At 47.7% G+C, this 17,080-nt stretch overlaps 1 protein-coding gene across 2 annotated transcripts in view; it reads right to left on the bottom strand.

Annotated features, from left to right (window-relative positions):
* The window catches only part of PAPPA (pappalysin 1), a 140,218-nt gene that overhangs the window by 91,918 nt on the left and 31,220 nt on the right, over positions 1 to 17,080 (bottom strand). For both annotated transcript variants that reach the window (XM_044440146.1, XM_044440147.1), the window contains 3 exons: positions 16,146 to 16,653; positions 9,074 to 9,202; positions 8,017 to 8,108 (listed from right to left, as the gene is read on the bottom strand). In XM_044440146.1, the coding sequence (XP_044296081.1) occupies positions 8,017 to 8,108; positions 9,074 to 9,202; positions 16,146 to 16,653 (729 nt within the window). The remainder of the gene's footprint in view (positions 1 to 8,016; positions 8,109 to 9,073; positions 9,203 to 16,145; positions 16,654 to 17,080) is intronic.

The following is a 17,080-nucleotide window of genomic DNA, read 5'->3' as shown; positions in this document are numbered from 1 at the left end:
CCCAATACCCCAGGTTTAGGAAGATGGAATCCCAGGCAGCAGAGTATTTCAGCAATATGTTAAAAGTGGTGGCAACGGAAGTGTGACCTTTGGTTTGCAATGGGTGTTCTTTAAATATTGTAGGACTTGATCATCAGCTCAGGTGAGATGTGCATTGCTGTCCTTCTCCAGTGTTAAAGTAAGAAACAGTCACTTCTCTGCTTGAAATTTGGGGTACTGAACTCATTTTGCCTTTCTCCACAGACAGCAGAAGGTCTTGAACCAGCACTGCCCATGGAATGATTCGGGAACGCTCTGCTTATCATTCCAGCCAGAGGGAGGAGGAAGAGGAGGAGAGGAAGATCATCGCACAAAACAATCCCATAAAAATACAAATCTTGTCTAAAGAGAGGCCAGTGGTTGTCATGAACCTCCAGTTTCTTTGCAGGGGTGTGAGAAGGAGCAGCACAGAGATGCTGAGAAGTGGAAAACATTCTTGCCATGAATATGGATGGTCAACTATCAATTTATTTTAAGCACATTACCTCACTGACAAAGAGAGGGAAAGGGGCAGGGAAAAGAAGTCTGAAGGGTGGGGGAGTAAAGATGTATAAAATTAGGTTTGTGTCACTCACTTAATGTTTCGGCCTCCCCAGAGGATCCTCTCCGAAACAGAGCTCATGAATATTAATCATTTCCCTGAATGCACTGCTGCCTCCTGAAACAATAAGATTAAAGTGGAGTGGTGGGAGACCTGATTTATGAAAGAGGATAGAAGGGCAGGCGGGTCTAAACTCACAAAAGCATGTGGGGGGCAGGGGTAATGAGGCCTGCCTCAAATTTACTGTGAGATGGGCCAGTGCAAAGAGACATCTTCAAAGAGACACAGGCAGGAAACCAGAGGGGGACACCTGGTGCGTTCTTCTCCGTGTATCGTGCAGGGTGGTCAGGTTTCGACTCACAGCGGATGGCTCTCTATCTGTAGAGCTGTCAGGTGGCAACCCCTGATCTGAAGCCATTCTCTGTTTCACAACTGAGCAACTTGTGCTCATGGAGATCCAGTGCCTATCAGCCACCTGATCAATGATGACTGAACACAGTGGCTGCAAACCATCCCAAGCCATCTAAGTATGGGATGGTATAGAAAAGTCTTGAATGAATGAATGAATGAATGAATGAATGAATGAATGAATGAATGAATGATGGGGCCAGCATCTCAAGAGACTCCACCTCCCCAGCTCTCCTCCATTGGAAGGGTTCTCTAGTCCAAGGCCTGTTTAAAGATGAAGATGCTTAAGATGGGAGAGCAACCAGGGGCACACAGACAGGAGGCCAACCCCTGAATGACAGCATCTCCAGAGAAGGGTAACCAAGACGCTGAGGGGTCTAGAAGCCAAGCCGTATAATGATCAGTTGAAGGCAAAATTAAGGGGAGAGATGCGAATACTCTTCAAATATCTGGAGGGCTCTGAAGCAGAAGGTGAAACTCTGTGGTGACAGAGAAGGAACGGGTGGAGTTGCAAGGAAGCATTAGGAGAAACACTTAAGGGCAAGAGCTTGTGATAGAGGGAAAGGGCTGCCCTCTCCTTTGCTGGTGGCATTTAATCAGAGGCTGAACAACCATCTGCCAGGGATGCTATCACTGCAAGATGCACATTGCATCTCCCAACTTTATAATTCTATTATTCTAACCTGCTTATTCGTACTCAAGAGAGGAGGAGGAGGAGTTGTGACCTTTGTTTGTGATTACAAGCTGCCTTGAGTTCGAGTTGATCATAAAAAGGCAAGAGGTAAATATCGAAAGGCGTCATTTGCTCCCATTTCCTGCTTGTGGGCTTCTCAAAGGCATCTAGTTGCACACTCTGGGAAAAGAGCTGAGGCCAGGGGTGGCTTCTGGTCTAGTCCAGCAGAGCTCTTCAGACGTTCTTGGCATGTTCCTCTTCTTTGCAATTGCTACGATATGAAGATGGGGATGGGGAGCTTTACTCCCAAAGGTTTCTGGGTGGTAAAGCAACTCTTAGCCAGATCCTTAAATGGGAAACGGTTTCCACCAAATGGGGACGGATAGACATTTTGACTCTGGCCTAAGCTTGGTGGGACTGCTGAAACGCCACCCTGTACCTAGCAAAGCTGCCATGTGAAGGTAACCAGTCAAGAACATGAGGAAGAAACATTCACTTGGGATGGTGGAATGTGGTGTCCTGCACCAGCAGGGGGTTGGACCTGATGGCCTTCTTGGCCCCTTCCAACTCGACTGTTCTGTGATTCTATGAACTTTAGGATGAGTGACTTATTTACAGGACGGAAGGCGTGGCACTTACTTGTGCTGCGAAATACCATCCCTACCCATGTTATATTTGGGTAGGGACGTGTGAGGCATCTGTTTTGGGCTCGGGATGCATTGGATTCCCTGAGCAATGCTCCCCGCCTCTGGTGCACTCTCCCACGTGAGGCATCAGCAGCATCCTTCTTCCGTGTCACATGGAAGACCCTTGGTTTGTGTTGCTGTGGTGCTGTTGTTGTGTGGCATTCTTCAGCACGTGATGCAGAAGGATGCCTTTCTAAGAGAGGGGTCACTGGGAGAACGTCCATGAATGGTAGAGGGATGGCATTCTCAGAGCTTCGCTACATCCCGACATGTGTGTGTGAGCGGGGCGGAGTGTAAGGGATGCGCAAAGAACAAGCCACACATGCAGCACAAGCCAATGCTCCATTGCCATCAGGTAACACGAAGAGCATCTAATTCCGCGTGGTACAATAGGGCAGTTGGGTGAAGGTGCTGCATCAGCCACATGGAGGAAGCACTGCCAGATGCTGAGAAAAATTCATGTATTTATTTCGCCTTCGCCTTTGGTAAGGCCGTCACACTCGCAGAAGTACAAAACACGATTAATCTTATCTGTTTTCTTTTCTCAGCTCTCGCTCTCTCCCGCTGGGGGGTGGGGTAGACCAGGGCAGCCTGACAGAAAAGACCACACAGATCTTCCTCCTCCGCCCCCAGCCTCCTTCCCCTCCACTCTTCCTTACCTCCCATGGCCCGAGCACATTGATCCAGGCCTGATTAGGAGGCAAATGGGATGGAAGGGTGGCTGGGGAAGAAACCAACAGGAAAACAAAGAGGGAGCTTACTGAGCTGCAGGCGAACGAGGGCAAGCGAGGTGCCTGGAGCGCCGAGAGTGGGGGAGGCTAAATGTGTCCGGGCAAGACAACACACAACTCCTATGTGCCAAGGCACAATACTAAAAGATACAAATGGGCATTGACAGAAAAGAGGATGGATGCATACCTAGAACCACATGGGTTAGATGGCAAGCGGGAGGCACGGGGCCTTCCTACTTTCCAGTGGGGAATAAAAATCCATCAACGTTCTATTTCATTCTTCCAGCAGGTTGAGCTGGAGAGAATTCCTTCTCAGGACACACCTGCAGGATTCACTCAGGGAAGGGGGGAAAGCAGCCCCCCAGATGGCTTTGGACTACAAGCCTCCAAACCTTCACTGTTGGCCATGTTGGCTGGAGCTGGTAGCCCCAAATCCCCCAACCCCCCTGGTTGTCTGAATGCTTTAAGGAATCCATTGTACACAAAACTGAACTAAGGGGCACTTGTCCCGATAGCTTCATTAAGAGGAGAAGGAGAAGGAAGAGAAGGAGGATGAAAACAATAATGGAATATCCCCGATTTATAGAAATTACATATGACAGATGAGAATGGGCCCTTTGTATCCCTTTGCCAAGTTCCAGATGACACCAAAAGGCAACAAGAAAAAGCTTGCCCAGAAATTACTAAGTATTTCCAGAGACTAGATTAGCAATCCTCAAACTGGTTCACCCAGCTATTTCTCACTTCAAGTTCCAGCAGCCCCAGCCAGTGTGGTCAAAGGGCAGGAATGCTGGAAGTTGTAGAACAAAACATCTGGAGGTCACTTGGCTGAGGAAAGCTGGACTAAGCGGGCCTTGATGGAGACTTGAACTTTGGGCAAGATTGACAGCTGTCCACCCCAAGAGGAAACTATATTCTCAAAGTTTTGAGCTACCAAACCTTGGGATATTCTCATGATGTCAGAGGGCAGGAGGTTTGATCAGAGATATGGCACTTCCAGGCTCAAAAGCTGCATGCTTCAGATTTTCAGAGGGCAGGGGCAACAACCAATAGTGAATCGGCCTCATTGGAGACTTGCTTTTGAAAAAAGACAAATTTGGCGCCAGGCAGACCACGCAGGGGAGGTTGATTCATACGGGGGGTGGGGGGCCCCACAGAGAGAGCCATCGCCCTTGCTGCCACCCTCTGGACTTCCCTTGGAGTCAGCACCCAAAGGCAGGCTCCAGAGGTTCAGTTCAGTGTTCTGGTAGGTTGTGATTGGGAGAGGTGCTCCAACAGGTGCGGTGACCCCAAGCCATGCAAGGCTTCATAGGTTGAAACTGGCACCTTGGATTGGGACCAGAAGCATGCAGGCAGCCAATGCAAGTGGGTCAGCACTGGCCTGATGGGTTCCAATCTGTGGCCCCAGCTATTAATCTGGCTGCCACATTATCCACCATTCTGAACTGTCTTCAAGGGCAGTCCCATACAGACTACATTACAGTGATCTAATCTGGATACTCACAGGGCCAAAGAAGGTAGAAGGCACTCCAAGCCACTGAGATCACCTGAGCTTCAAGTGACAAAGATTGATCCAGGAGCACCTCCTTCAAGGGAAGTGCAACCCCAACTAGAACAGGTTGAAGACCTCCATCTGGTTAGAGGAACCATCCTCCAACAGCATCTCAGTCATAGAAACTGAGTGAGTCAGAAGAGGCCTCCCGGGCCATCTAGTCTGACCCCCGGCTCCAGCCGACTCCACTCACAACATGCCCACCATGTGCATGTCCAGCCTATCCTTGAACACCCGCACCGATGGGGCCTCAACCACCTCCCGCGGAAGCCCCTTCCACACCCTCGGGGTCCTAACTGTCAGGAAGTGCTTCCTGGCATCTAAATGGAACCTGGGTTCCCTGAGCTTTGCTCTGTTGGAGCGGTCCTGCCTTCCTCCTTCAGTCTTGGCTAGATCAAGACTGGTAGCCCTCATCCAGCCCATTATCACAGCTGGGCACCAGTTTAGCACACCCACAGCCTCACCTGCGGATGATGAAAAGGCAAAACAGAGCTGCATGTCCTCAGCACACTGATGGCAACACACCCCAAGAATTCAGAGGACCCCACTCAATGGTTCCCCATAGACATTGACTAGCATGGGGAACAGGACAGAACAGACCCCCAGATAATCCAAGGGGTTACACAATATTCCCTAAGCACCACCTCTGGGTTTTTGCTAGCTGCAGAACTCTGAAAGGCAGAAGAACCATGCTGGTTTTGGATTTTCTTAAAGAAAAGACGTCAAGTCCTGGCACATACATAGCATGATAAGATTCCACAGCTACAGTCCTGCTCCCAAACTGAAATAATAACAGGTATCAGTCATGTGTCTTGTGTGCTGATGTGAGACCGCAAAAGGGTTTCTTTGCTCTAGGAAGCGTAGGCCTTCCATAAACCAAGATACACAAGTATATAATCAACTTGCTAAATCTTCTGAGCTACAAACTGATGGGGCCTTTCGATGGCTTCAACACCATCCAGCCATTGTGCTGGACAATCCGTGCTAATCAAGGCAAAGCAAGGCTTGCAAAAGATCTCTGGTTAAGCAATTATCGCCTCTGAAAAGGAAGGATAAAGTACATTTGATTCCCCCTTCAAGGCCACTTATTAGCATCTCAAAGAAGGTGTCAACTTCTTCAGCTGGGCCCACTTTGGCCCCCAGAGGCTTTTTCTTCACCCGTTCTCCTTTGCTCCTGAGCCAGCCTCTCAGATCACAAGCTCCTCCCCACATATCGGCTTTAGAGGGTTCAGGACTTTAGAGTCACAGGCCTGAACCGCAGGCAAAAGAGAAAGAATCGATTTCTCAATCCCATTGAATCCAGCGTCGTGGAGGAATACAGAAAGAGGGCGAAGGCGGAACTCAACAGAGCCAAGACATGACAGTATCAACCTGGGTGACAGCAACCCAAAGCACACCTTCAGGAAGAAGCAGGTCCACCTAACCAGTGATGCTTATGCCTTAGTAAACATATTTCTGATTGAGCGATAAATGCCAGCAAGACAGACAAGATAGGAAAACCACAATGACTCAAAAGCAAAATGTAACAGCACCTTAAAAGGCAAACATATTTAGCCCGGCAGAGAGTTTTGGTTACAGGGTGATAAGGACATAGAATAGATAAATAAGAACTATAGCGGATATTGCTCAATATTGAACATTAGAAATATCTAATGAATATCAAGGGCAAATCCATGCAGGGTTAGCCTCCCCGGGTAGGTATATATCCGCAAGAAGAGGGGGAACTGCCTAGTTAATAGGTCCCATGAATTACAAGAGACATTTCCACACAGTAATAGGTAATGATACAATATTCTTCCTTCTACTATACTAATTTACCATTGACAGTGGAAAAGGAAATGATCAATACAACCAATAGAATCAACATTACTGATGTATGTTATTTGTGGAATGAGTGTACATTTTGCAAAAATGTGTCATTGTTTTTACTGCCCTTTCCTTCACAATCAGTTCTCTCTCAAGCAGTTCTTTTTGTTTCCCATGTTTCAGTTCAGGAGCAGGACAAAGGAACTGAAAATGTGCAGAAGGCTGGGAAGGGATGCAAGAGGTGAAAGAAGGATTTGAATCTTGTTCTCTCTGGTTCCAGGAGCAATTCTAGAGCTGCTTGAACACAGGTTCTTAGTCCCAGGACTTAATTAATTCCACTGCCCTTGGAAAAATATCTTTCCCTGGACAATTCTGCCAGGTAGACTTGCAAAGAACTACCAGATGTAAAATGCACACGGTTAGCCCTTTTTCAACCCCAAAAGAAAATAGATGCATTTGAAATATGGTGCTGGAGGAGAGCTTTGCCAATACCATGAACCAACCGAAAGATTAACAGGGGGTCCTTGATGAAATCAAGCCAGAGCTTTTCCTGGAAGCAAAAATGGCAAACTCAAGGCTGTTGTTATTCAGGCATGTCATGAGAAGGCGAGGCTCACTGGAGAAGACAAGTGAGCTTGGGAAAGTCAGAGACACAAGAGGTGGAAGGATAGCTATAAGATCATAAAGAAAACTATGGTTTTGAGAGCTGAGCAGCGTTGGCAAGGACAGAGAATCTTGAAGGGTGTTCATAGGGTCACCGTAAGTAGGAAACAACTTGATGGCACATATCAGCAATAGCAACACAGGCAACAAACTAAACACATGTAAACACCAGGTGCCGCTGAAAAGCCGAAGCACAAAAATGTTCTTTACATGGTACCTCCAAGATAAAGTGAGTGCTACTGGGGGATTGTGTGTCAGATTATTCCAGCAGGAACCCAAGGAAGTCTGTTCCAGTTCATACAGAATACTTTGGATTCCTCCACAAGTAAACTACTCTCCTTTTGCCTATCTAATGCAGCTCTCTGGAATTACGAACAAGTGATTCCAGGTGAGCTTTAACATCTCTGGGAGCATGAGCAAAGAAAGCATATTGTTCCTGGAAGTGAAGAGATTGAGAACTAGGACTCTGCCGTGTGCCTTTGAGGCTTGGGTGTCCTCAAGGGTGCCATGAAGTCCGTGGCACCAACTCGCCTATGGATTCAGTCAGCAAGTCCCCAAGGCCAAGCCCTGTTCTCCGGGCTCTACAAAATACAAGAAGCAGAGCTCCCTCCTCGGTCCAAGCCCCTCATCCTCGCTGTAAAGGCACTGTCCCCGCACCAACTTTCTTTCACAGGTTGGTGGGTGGATCCCAAACCCTGTAAAACTCTGACAATATACCTGCTTCTGGCCATTTTGGACTGACTCTTGAGCCAACTGCCCCGATGTTGCGGTCTTGGAAAACCTAGCCATATTTACTTTCTTCCTGTCTTCTTCTGCTCACCCCACCCCCTGCCCCCCACTCTCTCTCGCTCTTTCGTTCTGCATCTGTGTGTTCATATCACTGAAACTTCCAGTGAAGCTGGAAGAGAAAAACTCACCCACACAATTGAAGGACAACTCTTGCCGGCAAAACAGGGAGCAGCCATCTCCATTGACCTTGTTCATATCATCACACTCTTCCTCAAGATCCCTGTGAACAAAACGAAAAAAGGCACTCGTATGTTGAAAATAAAACACATAAAAAGGAGTGAGGAAACACTAGGGTTCCATAACATCAGGCGCCAGGCATTACGGGGACAATCTTTCTTCTCTCTACCACTCTTTTGTGAAGGAAAAAGGGAAATATATGCTGGGAACAGAAAAGAAACTAGCTAACGGAAATGCTTCCCTGTACCGTGGACATGTGCAAATACTATATAATCAATTATCACATAATGGATATATTATGTGCATGCAGTACAATTTAAAATCCAGAACTCAAAATGCCACAAACGCAAATACTATTGATTCTTTAAATCATATACGTGTTAAACTTGGGGTACGTTGGTGGGCCAATCAAGAGTTGATGGAGGGCCTGCAACTTTTAGTCAACTGTTTTGCAGTCCCATCTTTGCTCGGACTCATCTTCAGGTCTTTGGAGAATGTGCAGTAGGCCAGTGGGCGGGTGAGTCCCTTATGGCTATAGGCCCCCTGCCTTCTGGTTGCCGAACTGCAGTACCTTCTCTGTGGGCTACCTTTGGTTCAGAGTTGTCTGCTGGTCCAAAAGGGAGTCGCTAGGTACAATCTGGGATGGGTTTAGAAGGCTTAGACTCTTACTTAGCTCCTGTTCCGGGAGCAGCTACCAAAGGAAGTTAAGCAGGAGCCATAAGCAAAAATCCTTCTCAGCTGTGGCATCCCATTTATGGAACACCCTCTCCAAGGAGGGTCGCCTGACACTCCCATCGATACCTCTTCCATGCCTGGGAAAGTCATTTTTCTTTGCACAGGCATTGTAGGTGTTTAGATTTTCATTATTATACCCATTGTTTTAAATTTCCTATTAATCTGCATTCTTGGGTGAGCCAACTCTGAGGACTTTCAATTACACAGTGGCATCCAAACTTCAGAAGTAAACAAAGAAGTAAACAAGGTCATGCCGGATGCATCCACACTTACTTCTGGATAATCCCATCACCACAATAGCCCCTTCCATGGATGTATGTAAGCGGAGGGGATGCCTCACTCTCTTCTGTCCCAGAAATGATGGAAACCCAGTAGGTGTATAAGCTATCAGCTGTAACCTCACTGCAATGCAAGGAAGGAGACATGAGCCAGGTGATAAACTGCAGAGCAGGTTCAAATTTCAGCACAGTGAGCAGAATTCTGACTCGTGGAAAAGCATCTCCACCAGCCCTTGACGGGTAGAAGGAAAGGAACACTTGGGTCATCCCTGGGATTATAGAACAGTCCTCTGCAAAAGCCCTCTTTCCCCCATCTCTGGACACCATGGGAAGTGCTGCCCTGTCCATTCGACATGCATTTCGCATTTGTTCCTTTGCTTAAAGGGACATCAGGGGAAACACCGTTGACCCAGGCAAGGCATTCTGCCAATAGTTCCCCACAAGCTGCAGCAGCTCCAGCACCTGACCTGGCTGGAAGTGTGGTGGTATCTAAGGACAGGATTCTGCTGATTGGTCTCCCCACAGGGAAAGGACTGAGGTGAGAAAGTAAGATGCATACCCCCCCCCCATGCCCACCTCATTCTGGAGACTTATCTTGTAAAAGGCTGATTCTGCTTCTAGACATAAATATGAACAGAAAAGCTCTAACACTATATACATACCATCTATTGCCCAATAAAACATTCATTTAGAACAACCATTCATGGCGGCTTCCTGTCCATTCCTCTCCCTTTTTTGAGTCCAGGCACCTCCAAACTCTCTTTTGCACCGTCCTCAGCCTTATCCTTTTCCCTATCCTTCTTGCCTCTTTCCAGTCAGAATTCCTGGCATAACTCCATCAATAGGTTTCCATCATCTAATCATTCCGCATGACCCAACCCCCTTAACCTTTCTGGAACAATTAAAATTCTGTCTCAGCCATGCTACGCACCCCAACGATGAGGTTAAAAATGTGTTAAGATACAGTTCTAGTTCCACTTGAAGGGTGCAAAACCCAGACATGGTTAGGCAGAAGAGAGAAGTGTGTTTTACAGCATTCCCAAACCAACTTGGATAGAATTGCATCTTGATAGCCAAACAAAGCAACCAGATCTGCAGAAAGACTACTTATAAAGCTGGTGACCACAGCACCTTTTCACCTAGAATAGATTAATCCTTTGTTTGGTGTGAACCTAAACTCTCTGGCTTGCCCATCCCTTCCCCAGCAAACTCACCAGATTTATTCTGCTTACCTTTTTAAGAGATGACCAAAATAATCTGGCCGTTCTCTACTCACTATTATCTCCTGCTTTTAAATCCCACTGATAGTTTTACTGCCGTTTAATTTTGCACTGCATGTGGTGAACTGCTTTGCAGGTCCATAGGTCAAAAAGCAGGACAAGATGAAATGAAATACTGCCCAAGCCAGTGAGGTCTCCTCGAGCCCCAGCTGGGAGGCGTGTTAGGGTGGGACAGCTGGACCACAAGCCACTACACTGCCAAGATGCTCCACTCTGCACTTATGAATCTTCAGCAAGAAAGGATGACCTCTCCAGTGAGGTGTATCTGCCAGCAGTAGACCCCAAATTGGGACATCCTAGGAAGGATTTACTGGATCCAATGTCTACTCCCCTGATGGACCCACAGATCGGATGTGTCCTCAAAGCTGTGGTCCTTCAACTCAGAAACCCAAGTATAGATGCTCCTGCATTGGGATGACAACTGGCATGTGATGACTCCTCCTCCAGGAGACAGCTGGAAGAGGATGGAGAAGGGAGAAAGAGGGCATACGAATGGATGGGGATGAAGGGGCAGATGGATTTCCTGGATTCACAAGCCTTGGTCATGTGTCTCACCTGCTTGAAGGTAACATAGAAACAGATACACCAGGCCATCTAGTCTGACCTCCGGCACCAGCCGGCTCCGCTCACGACATGCCCGCCATGTGCATGTCCAGCCTATCCTTGAACACCCTTTGAACAAGGTAGGTTTGCTAGACCGGTTCAGGGAGACAACTGGAGAAACAAGAGGTTGCAAACGCCGCAAAATCCCTCCCCATCCTCTGCCCATCCACTGTGGAGACGGGTAAACCAGTCAAGCCCATTAAGCTTCTCCAAGTTTTTCCTTGGAATGCAAACAATCTTGTTTGCACTTCTGAATGTGTGCATTTGGGGGCAGGGGGTGGAAGAGGGAGCACGTGCAGATGCAAGCAGGAACATGGGAGCACTTCTCTCATCCCACATTCCAACTTCCCGCACAGAGGCTAAAGCTTTCAGGGGGTTTGTGCCATTGGACATGCGAGGAAATGCACACCTGTGGAAATGCACACCTGTGCACCATTGACATGAAAGCAGGTTTTGGAAATAGTGCGCATTTCACCAGGACTGCCTTCCTGCTCACATTCACATTCCGGATTGGAAACAGAAGCACCATTCTCATGCAGGGACTTAGACAGACCAAGAGTTCCATGGTCAGAGCCTTCCTATGGAGAGCACAGTCCACTTAAGTACCAATGTGCCCTAGTGGTTAGAGTTTTGGACTGGGGAGCTGGGAGGTCTGGGTTTGAGTCCACTCCCGGCCATGAAGCTCCCTGGCTGATTTTGGGGCAGTCCTGGATGCTTGGCCTTGCCCAGCTCACAGGGTGTTGTGAGGATGAGATGGAGGGGAGAAGGTGAAGGATTAGGGAGGTTTTCCTGGGATCTTTGGAGGGACTAGGGCCACACATAAATATAAGGAACACATGAATGTATCTCAACCAAAGTATTATTGTGCATCGGTCAATGTGCTGTTCTGGAAGCAGAAAGCATCCTTCACTATGAGGTGATATGTACAGGAAAACACTTCCACAGCGAATGCTCCTTGGCTAGAAGGATAACGTAGCAAATGTGGAATTCCAGACTGGATCTTCCTTGATCCCTCACAACCGTGCCACAAGCCAGCCGCAGTGACCACCTCTTCCTGCACCACCTGCAGAGAAGGTCATTCTAGGGTACTGAGATGAGAAACTGCCTGATTTTCCTGCCCTTGCTATTCCTGCTTCTTACCTAGCTGTGGATGAAGTACACAGAGACTCAGGGATGCATGTTTTCACCCCAGTTCCTTGCATCTTCTTCTTCTTTTCAAGAGATGCTAAAGATGTGGATCCTCCTATGTACTGACACTTAAGCTGTGGGCATCTGGATTCACCTCAGCAGCAGGGGGCAGAAGTGAAAGAATGACATCAAAACTCGGACCTCTCGGCACTGGCCTGTTATTTGGTCTGCTGCCAGGTCTCACTCTGTTTAGATGAGTCCAGAGAGACAGGCATAAAATCCACACAAGGAACCTTCTACCTCGTTCTTCTCATTGAAAGGCTGTCGTTCAAGATGAGAGTGCACAAGGAATGCAAGCTAGCTTGACCACTTCCGGACTGTGGTCAGGACCTCAACCCTTAAGAAACCATTTTGGAAGGAGACGTCTGGGGCTTGGTGCAGAGGCCTTCAACTGCAGACCCGGAGGTCTGCCCCATAACCCTTCTGCACCCCATCCGAGCTCTGTCTTGATCGTGAGTTCTCCCCACTGACCCTGGCTCTCAAGGGCAAGGGCAGCGGTGGGTCTGGTAGAATGCCAAAAGCTGCTCTTTGGTAGCCAAGCATGCCCTTAAGAGCAGGGGCGACTTTCCACTGCAAGCCATGACCCAGCAGTTGCTGGCACTGTCCCCTTAATGGACTTTTTCTGGGCAAGCAGCTCCTTCTGACTTGGCTCATGTTTGGCTATTGCACCTGGAGTAAGTCAGAGCAATTTCAAACACCACTGTGAACTAGGAAACTGGAGATGTGTCTCTAGCAGTTCAGCAATGCATTAAAAAAGGCAGGCAGAACCGATTTCCACTGGCTTTCTCCCCACTCCACTAAAAAACCCTACAGTGAACCCATTTCCTCTATGACCATCAAATTTGTAACTGGCCTCATTAAATAAACCACAGCAAACCGGTGGGCCAACTTATTGCTTTCTGCTGTAGAATTCATTGTATAGCAGGGATGAACGGGCCGGTTCAGATTCAGAAACGAGCTAGGCCTGACAGCTAGCTAAATGTCAGGGTGGGATGGAGCAGCACGCAGATGGACATGCTAACAACACGGCCAAACAAGTAACGTATGCATTAATTACACTTGGCAGTATTTTTGTTTGATTAAAAAATAATTGCCAAGTTCCAGGAAGGAAAGTTTCTCTGCTGAGTCATGCCTGCCTGTGATGCGTCTTCAGTCAAGCTAAGAGAATTCTATTTTTAAAAATTCTTGGAGATTTTCAGGTGGCCTAGAATTTGCTCCAGGTTCTAAATGTGGTCTCAGGCAGAACACTGCAGAGAAATAATTCCCTACGAAAGAATATGAGGCTTCATTCCAGGAAGCAGCAAAAGCTGGGCCGGAGGCCCTGGTGGTCTGCCTTCATATGGGGTGGCTTTCGATGCTCTGATGAGGAAAATCACAGTGCACCGATCTACCCAGAGCTCTCTGTCACATTTAACTGCAGTGTACACTGTTTTCCTTCCTTCCTTCCTTCCTTCCTTCCTTCCTTCCTTCCTTCCTTCCTGGCCAGCAGGGCTTCAGAAAACTATGAAGAAGCATTCTGGAGATGGAGGAATGGGAAGGAACCCTGAACCCTCATGGCGGACCATTGCAGTTATGGGCTTCAGCCATGAAGTGCCTTCAACCAAGGCTGGAGATTAGACGGAAAGTGCAAGGGGAAGTCATGGTATCTCATGCCTACATGATGCGACCCAGAGCCAAACGCATATCAGCAGGAGGTGGTCTTGGCTGCTGTTGAGGTAGCTTCCAAGAGTGCTGCAGGTCTAGAACTTGGCTGCGACCCCTACTTCACACAGCCAGGGTGTTGACTGAAGGGCCCACAGAAGGAATTGGGCATCCATCCTTAGCTACTACTCCCTGGAAGATCTCAGGGAGGTCCCACGTGGTCAGGATGGGGGCCTTGGAGAAAGCAGGCTGTGCTGGGAAGCACTTCCTCCAATGTCCAAAATCTGGATGAAGTATTAGGGGTTGGGAGGATGGCCCTCTGCAGATACATAGAGGCATCCTGCTTTTTTCAAGAATTCCCTTTTCCAGACCTACCTCTCGGCCCCATGTGCAGGTTGCAAGGCTATGAAAAAGTGAGGTCATGAAGAAAGCTAGGCACGTCGGCACTCATGCAGAGTTTAACAAGAGATGGCAGATCCCAGGACATGATCTCCCAGCATTTTCAGCTTTTATCTCGGATCAGCTGCTCAAGTTTCAAACCAGGCTGGAGCAAAAGTTTTGGGGGCGGGGAGCCTTAACTGGCATTACGCCAAATGGCATCGCTCTGTCCTCTAAGCTGCTCAATTGCACAACAGATTCAAGCCCAGAGCAGTTGCACTGAAGGGGAGCCCATGAAACCTCCGATCCCCCTATTCCTCTGCACCAATCAGACGTGGAGCTCTTGAGAGTAGCTTCCAGGTAATGTGAGGGTGGCAAAGAACACGACCACAGAGTGTTCCAGGTGCAGCCTCTTCGCTGGATGGGCCTGAAGTCCTGGGATGAGTGAAGCCACATCTGTTCCTGTCTGATGGAGAATCCTATTGCTTCTGTGAATTGGTCCCCCAGGGGGCTGCCTGCCTTAACTGCATTTCCTCTGGTGAATCACAGCATGCTGCAAGCTCATAGTGATTGTCACAGTCCTCACCATCAATTCTGTTCTCTGTGTGTAGACAAAACAGCCCCTTCTGTTCCCAAGAGGGGGGCACGAGGACAGATATTCTCAGGAAAAAAAAAATCTCTAGGGAGAGGGAGGCACAGAAGTGCCCACTGAGCAAGCTGAGTGGGGACAGAATTCCTGCTGGCTGTTACTATGGAGAGAGAGAAGGATAAAAAAATTGTGGAATGGTGGATCTTGGAAAAGGACATGGTTGACTCGGACAATGAATTGGGGCAAATTCATTTTGTTGCAGGTGCCCTTAATACCTGCATACCTTGGTTCAGGCATCAGTTCAAAAGGAGGCTCCAGCCAAGACATTCAGAGAGGATCAAGACTCTTGGAAGGGCAGCAATGAAGAAAGTATAAATGTTGGTGAAATGTAAGGATGTTTCACTGGAGAGCAAGAACACGATCATTCACTCCATCATATTCCCAATCGCTATATATGGATGTGAAGACTGGACAGTGAAGATCACGGACATGAAAAATCGGATGCATGTGAAACATGGTCATAGAATCACAGAATAGTAGAGTTGGAAGGGGGCAGGAAGGCCATTGGGTACGACCTCCAGCTGTTGAAGGACACCACATTACAGCATCCCACTCAGAGGGCTATCCAGGTTTGCCTTGAATGCCTCTAGTGCAGGAGAGCCCACAAGCTCTCCAGGCAACTGGTTCCACTGTTGTATTGTTCTGACAGTACGGAAACTTTTCCTGGTATCTAGTCTGAATCTGGGTTGTTGCAACTTGAATTGATTACTCCAAGTTCTACAGTCTGGTGTAATGCTGGAGGAGAGCTTTGTAAATACCCTAGATAAATAAACAGGAAGACAAGCACATGGGTTCTAGATCAAATCAAGCTGGAGTTGTCCCTAGAAGCAAAAAATAACAAAACTGAGGCTGTCCAACTCTGGACGCATCATGAGAAGGCAAAACCTTCTGGAGAAGACAATCGTTTCAGAGAAAGTCCAAGGCAGAAAAGAAAAGGGAGACCAAATATGAAATGGATTTACTCCATTAAGGACACCACACACTTGAATCTGGAAGAGTTGAGCAGGGCTGTTCTGGACAGTACTTTATATGGGCTTTCATTCACCAGAATGAAAGAAAATGAAAGAAAACTTCTGGTCACCAGAAGTTGGAGATGACTTGATGGCACATCCTAACAACAAACCATCCTATGGCTTTCCTTGTAAATCCCCCTAAGGGCCAGGTTTGGGCCAGAAGGCGATTCATACTTTTACAAGTCTCTAAATGAAGTAAATAGATGCGGCATCAACTTCTGTCAGAACAATGCAGACTTCTTCTACAGCTGTCAAATCAGAGCCTCGGGCAATAGACACAACATTTTTCCCGGCACTTTGGCTTTCAATACTTACGTGTCCACAAATTTCCGGCTGAGGTCAGTGATGATGACGGAAGAGTCCTTCTGAAAAGGAGGCTCCCGGCCTACTTTGTACTTGATGGGCTGACAGCTGGCACACTGTTCGCTCTCTGGGACAGAGCTTATCATGGCTGCATCGATTTCTAGGAATTCATCCAAGGTGTAGATTTGGATGCCAAGGACTTCCTTGTTCACCTTCTTTGCGTCCATCCTGATGGTCATGGGGATGTCACAGAAGAAGTTCTGTGGCCCAAGAGAGATGTTCTGCCCACTGACCATTAAGAGCTTAATGTCATTTATAGCCTCTTTGGAATCCCATTCAGGAGATACGTAGGTCACCCAGATGGTCAGCGCTTCTGGTATCACCGGGTACTGAAACTCCAGCTCCAGGTAGCAGCCCTGGGGTTCAGGGCAGGCTGGTGGGACAGTTTGCTTGATGACCACTGAATTGGGACTCCATGTTCTGACATCAGGTTTGCATGGTTGTTCCACATCAGGGTGACCTTGAATATGGAAAAAAGCACAAGCAGCTTGAAAAGAAGGATGCACAGATTTGCAAAATTGGAGCATCAGGGCTCTGCGGTGCATCAGAATTTTTTAAAGAATCATTTCATTAGCATGCTTTTAACTGCAAAATTGGCCATGTTTACCCTTGGTGCATTCTATTTTGCTTTCAGACTTCTATATGATTGTGTGGGAGTCCATTCCATATCTTACCCATAACTAGTGTGTTTCTTTGGTACCACCCTGAATTTACTGCCCATCCAATCATTGGATGAGCCCAGGTTTGGGAGAAGAGCTCTGATCATAACCATACATGAATTTATAATGCACTGCTATCATTCACTTCTGCATTCTCTGGTTGCTCCCCGCAAGTCAGGCTCCCCAAACCCAGTACCCTTCAGATATGTTGGACTAAATGTCCCATCA

This window comes from Varanus komodoensis, unplaced genomic scaffold (genome assembly GCF_004798865.1).
Source record: "Varanus komodoensis strain SLA01 unplaced genomic scaffold, ASM479886v1 scaffold36, whole genome shotgun sequence".
NCBI classification, from domain to species: Eukaryota; Metazoa; Chordata; class Lepidosauria; order Squamata; family Varanidae; genus Varanus; species Varanus komodoensis.
This window is presented reverse-complemented; position numbering and strand designations above follow the sequence as displayed.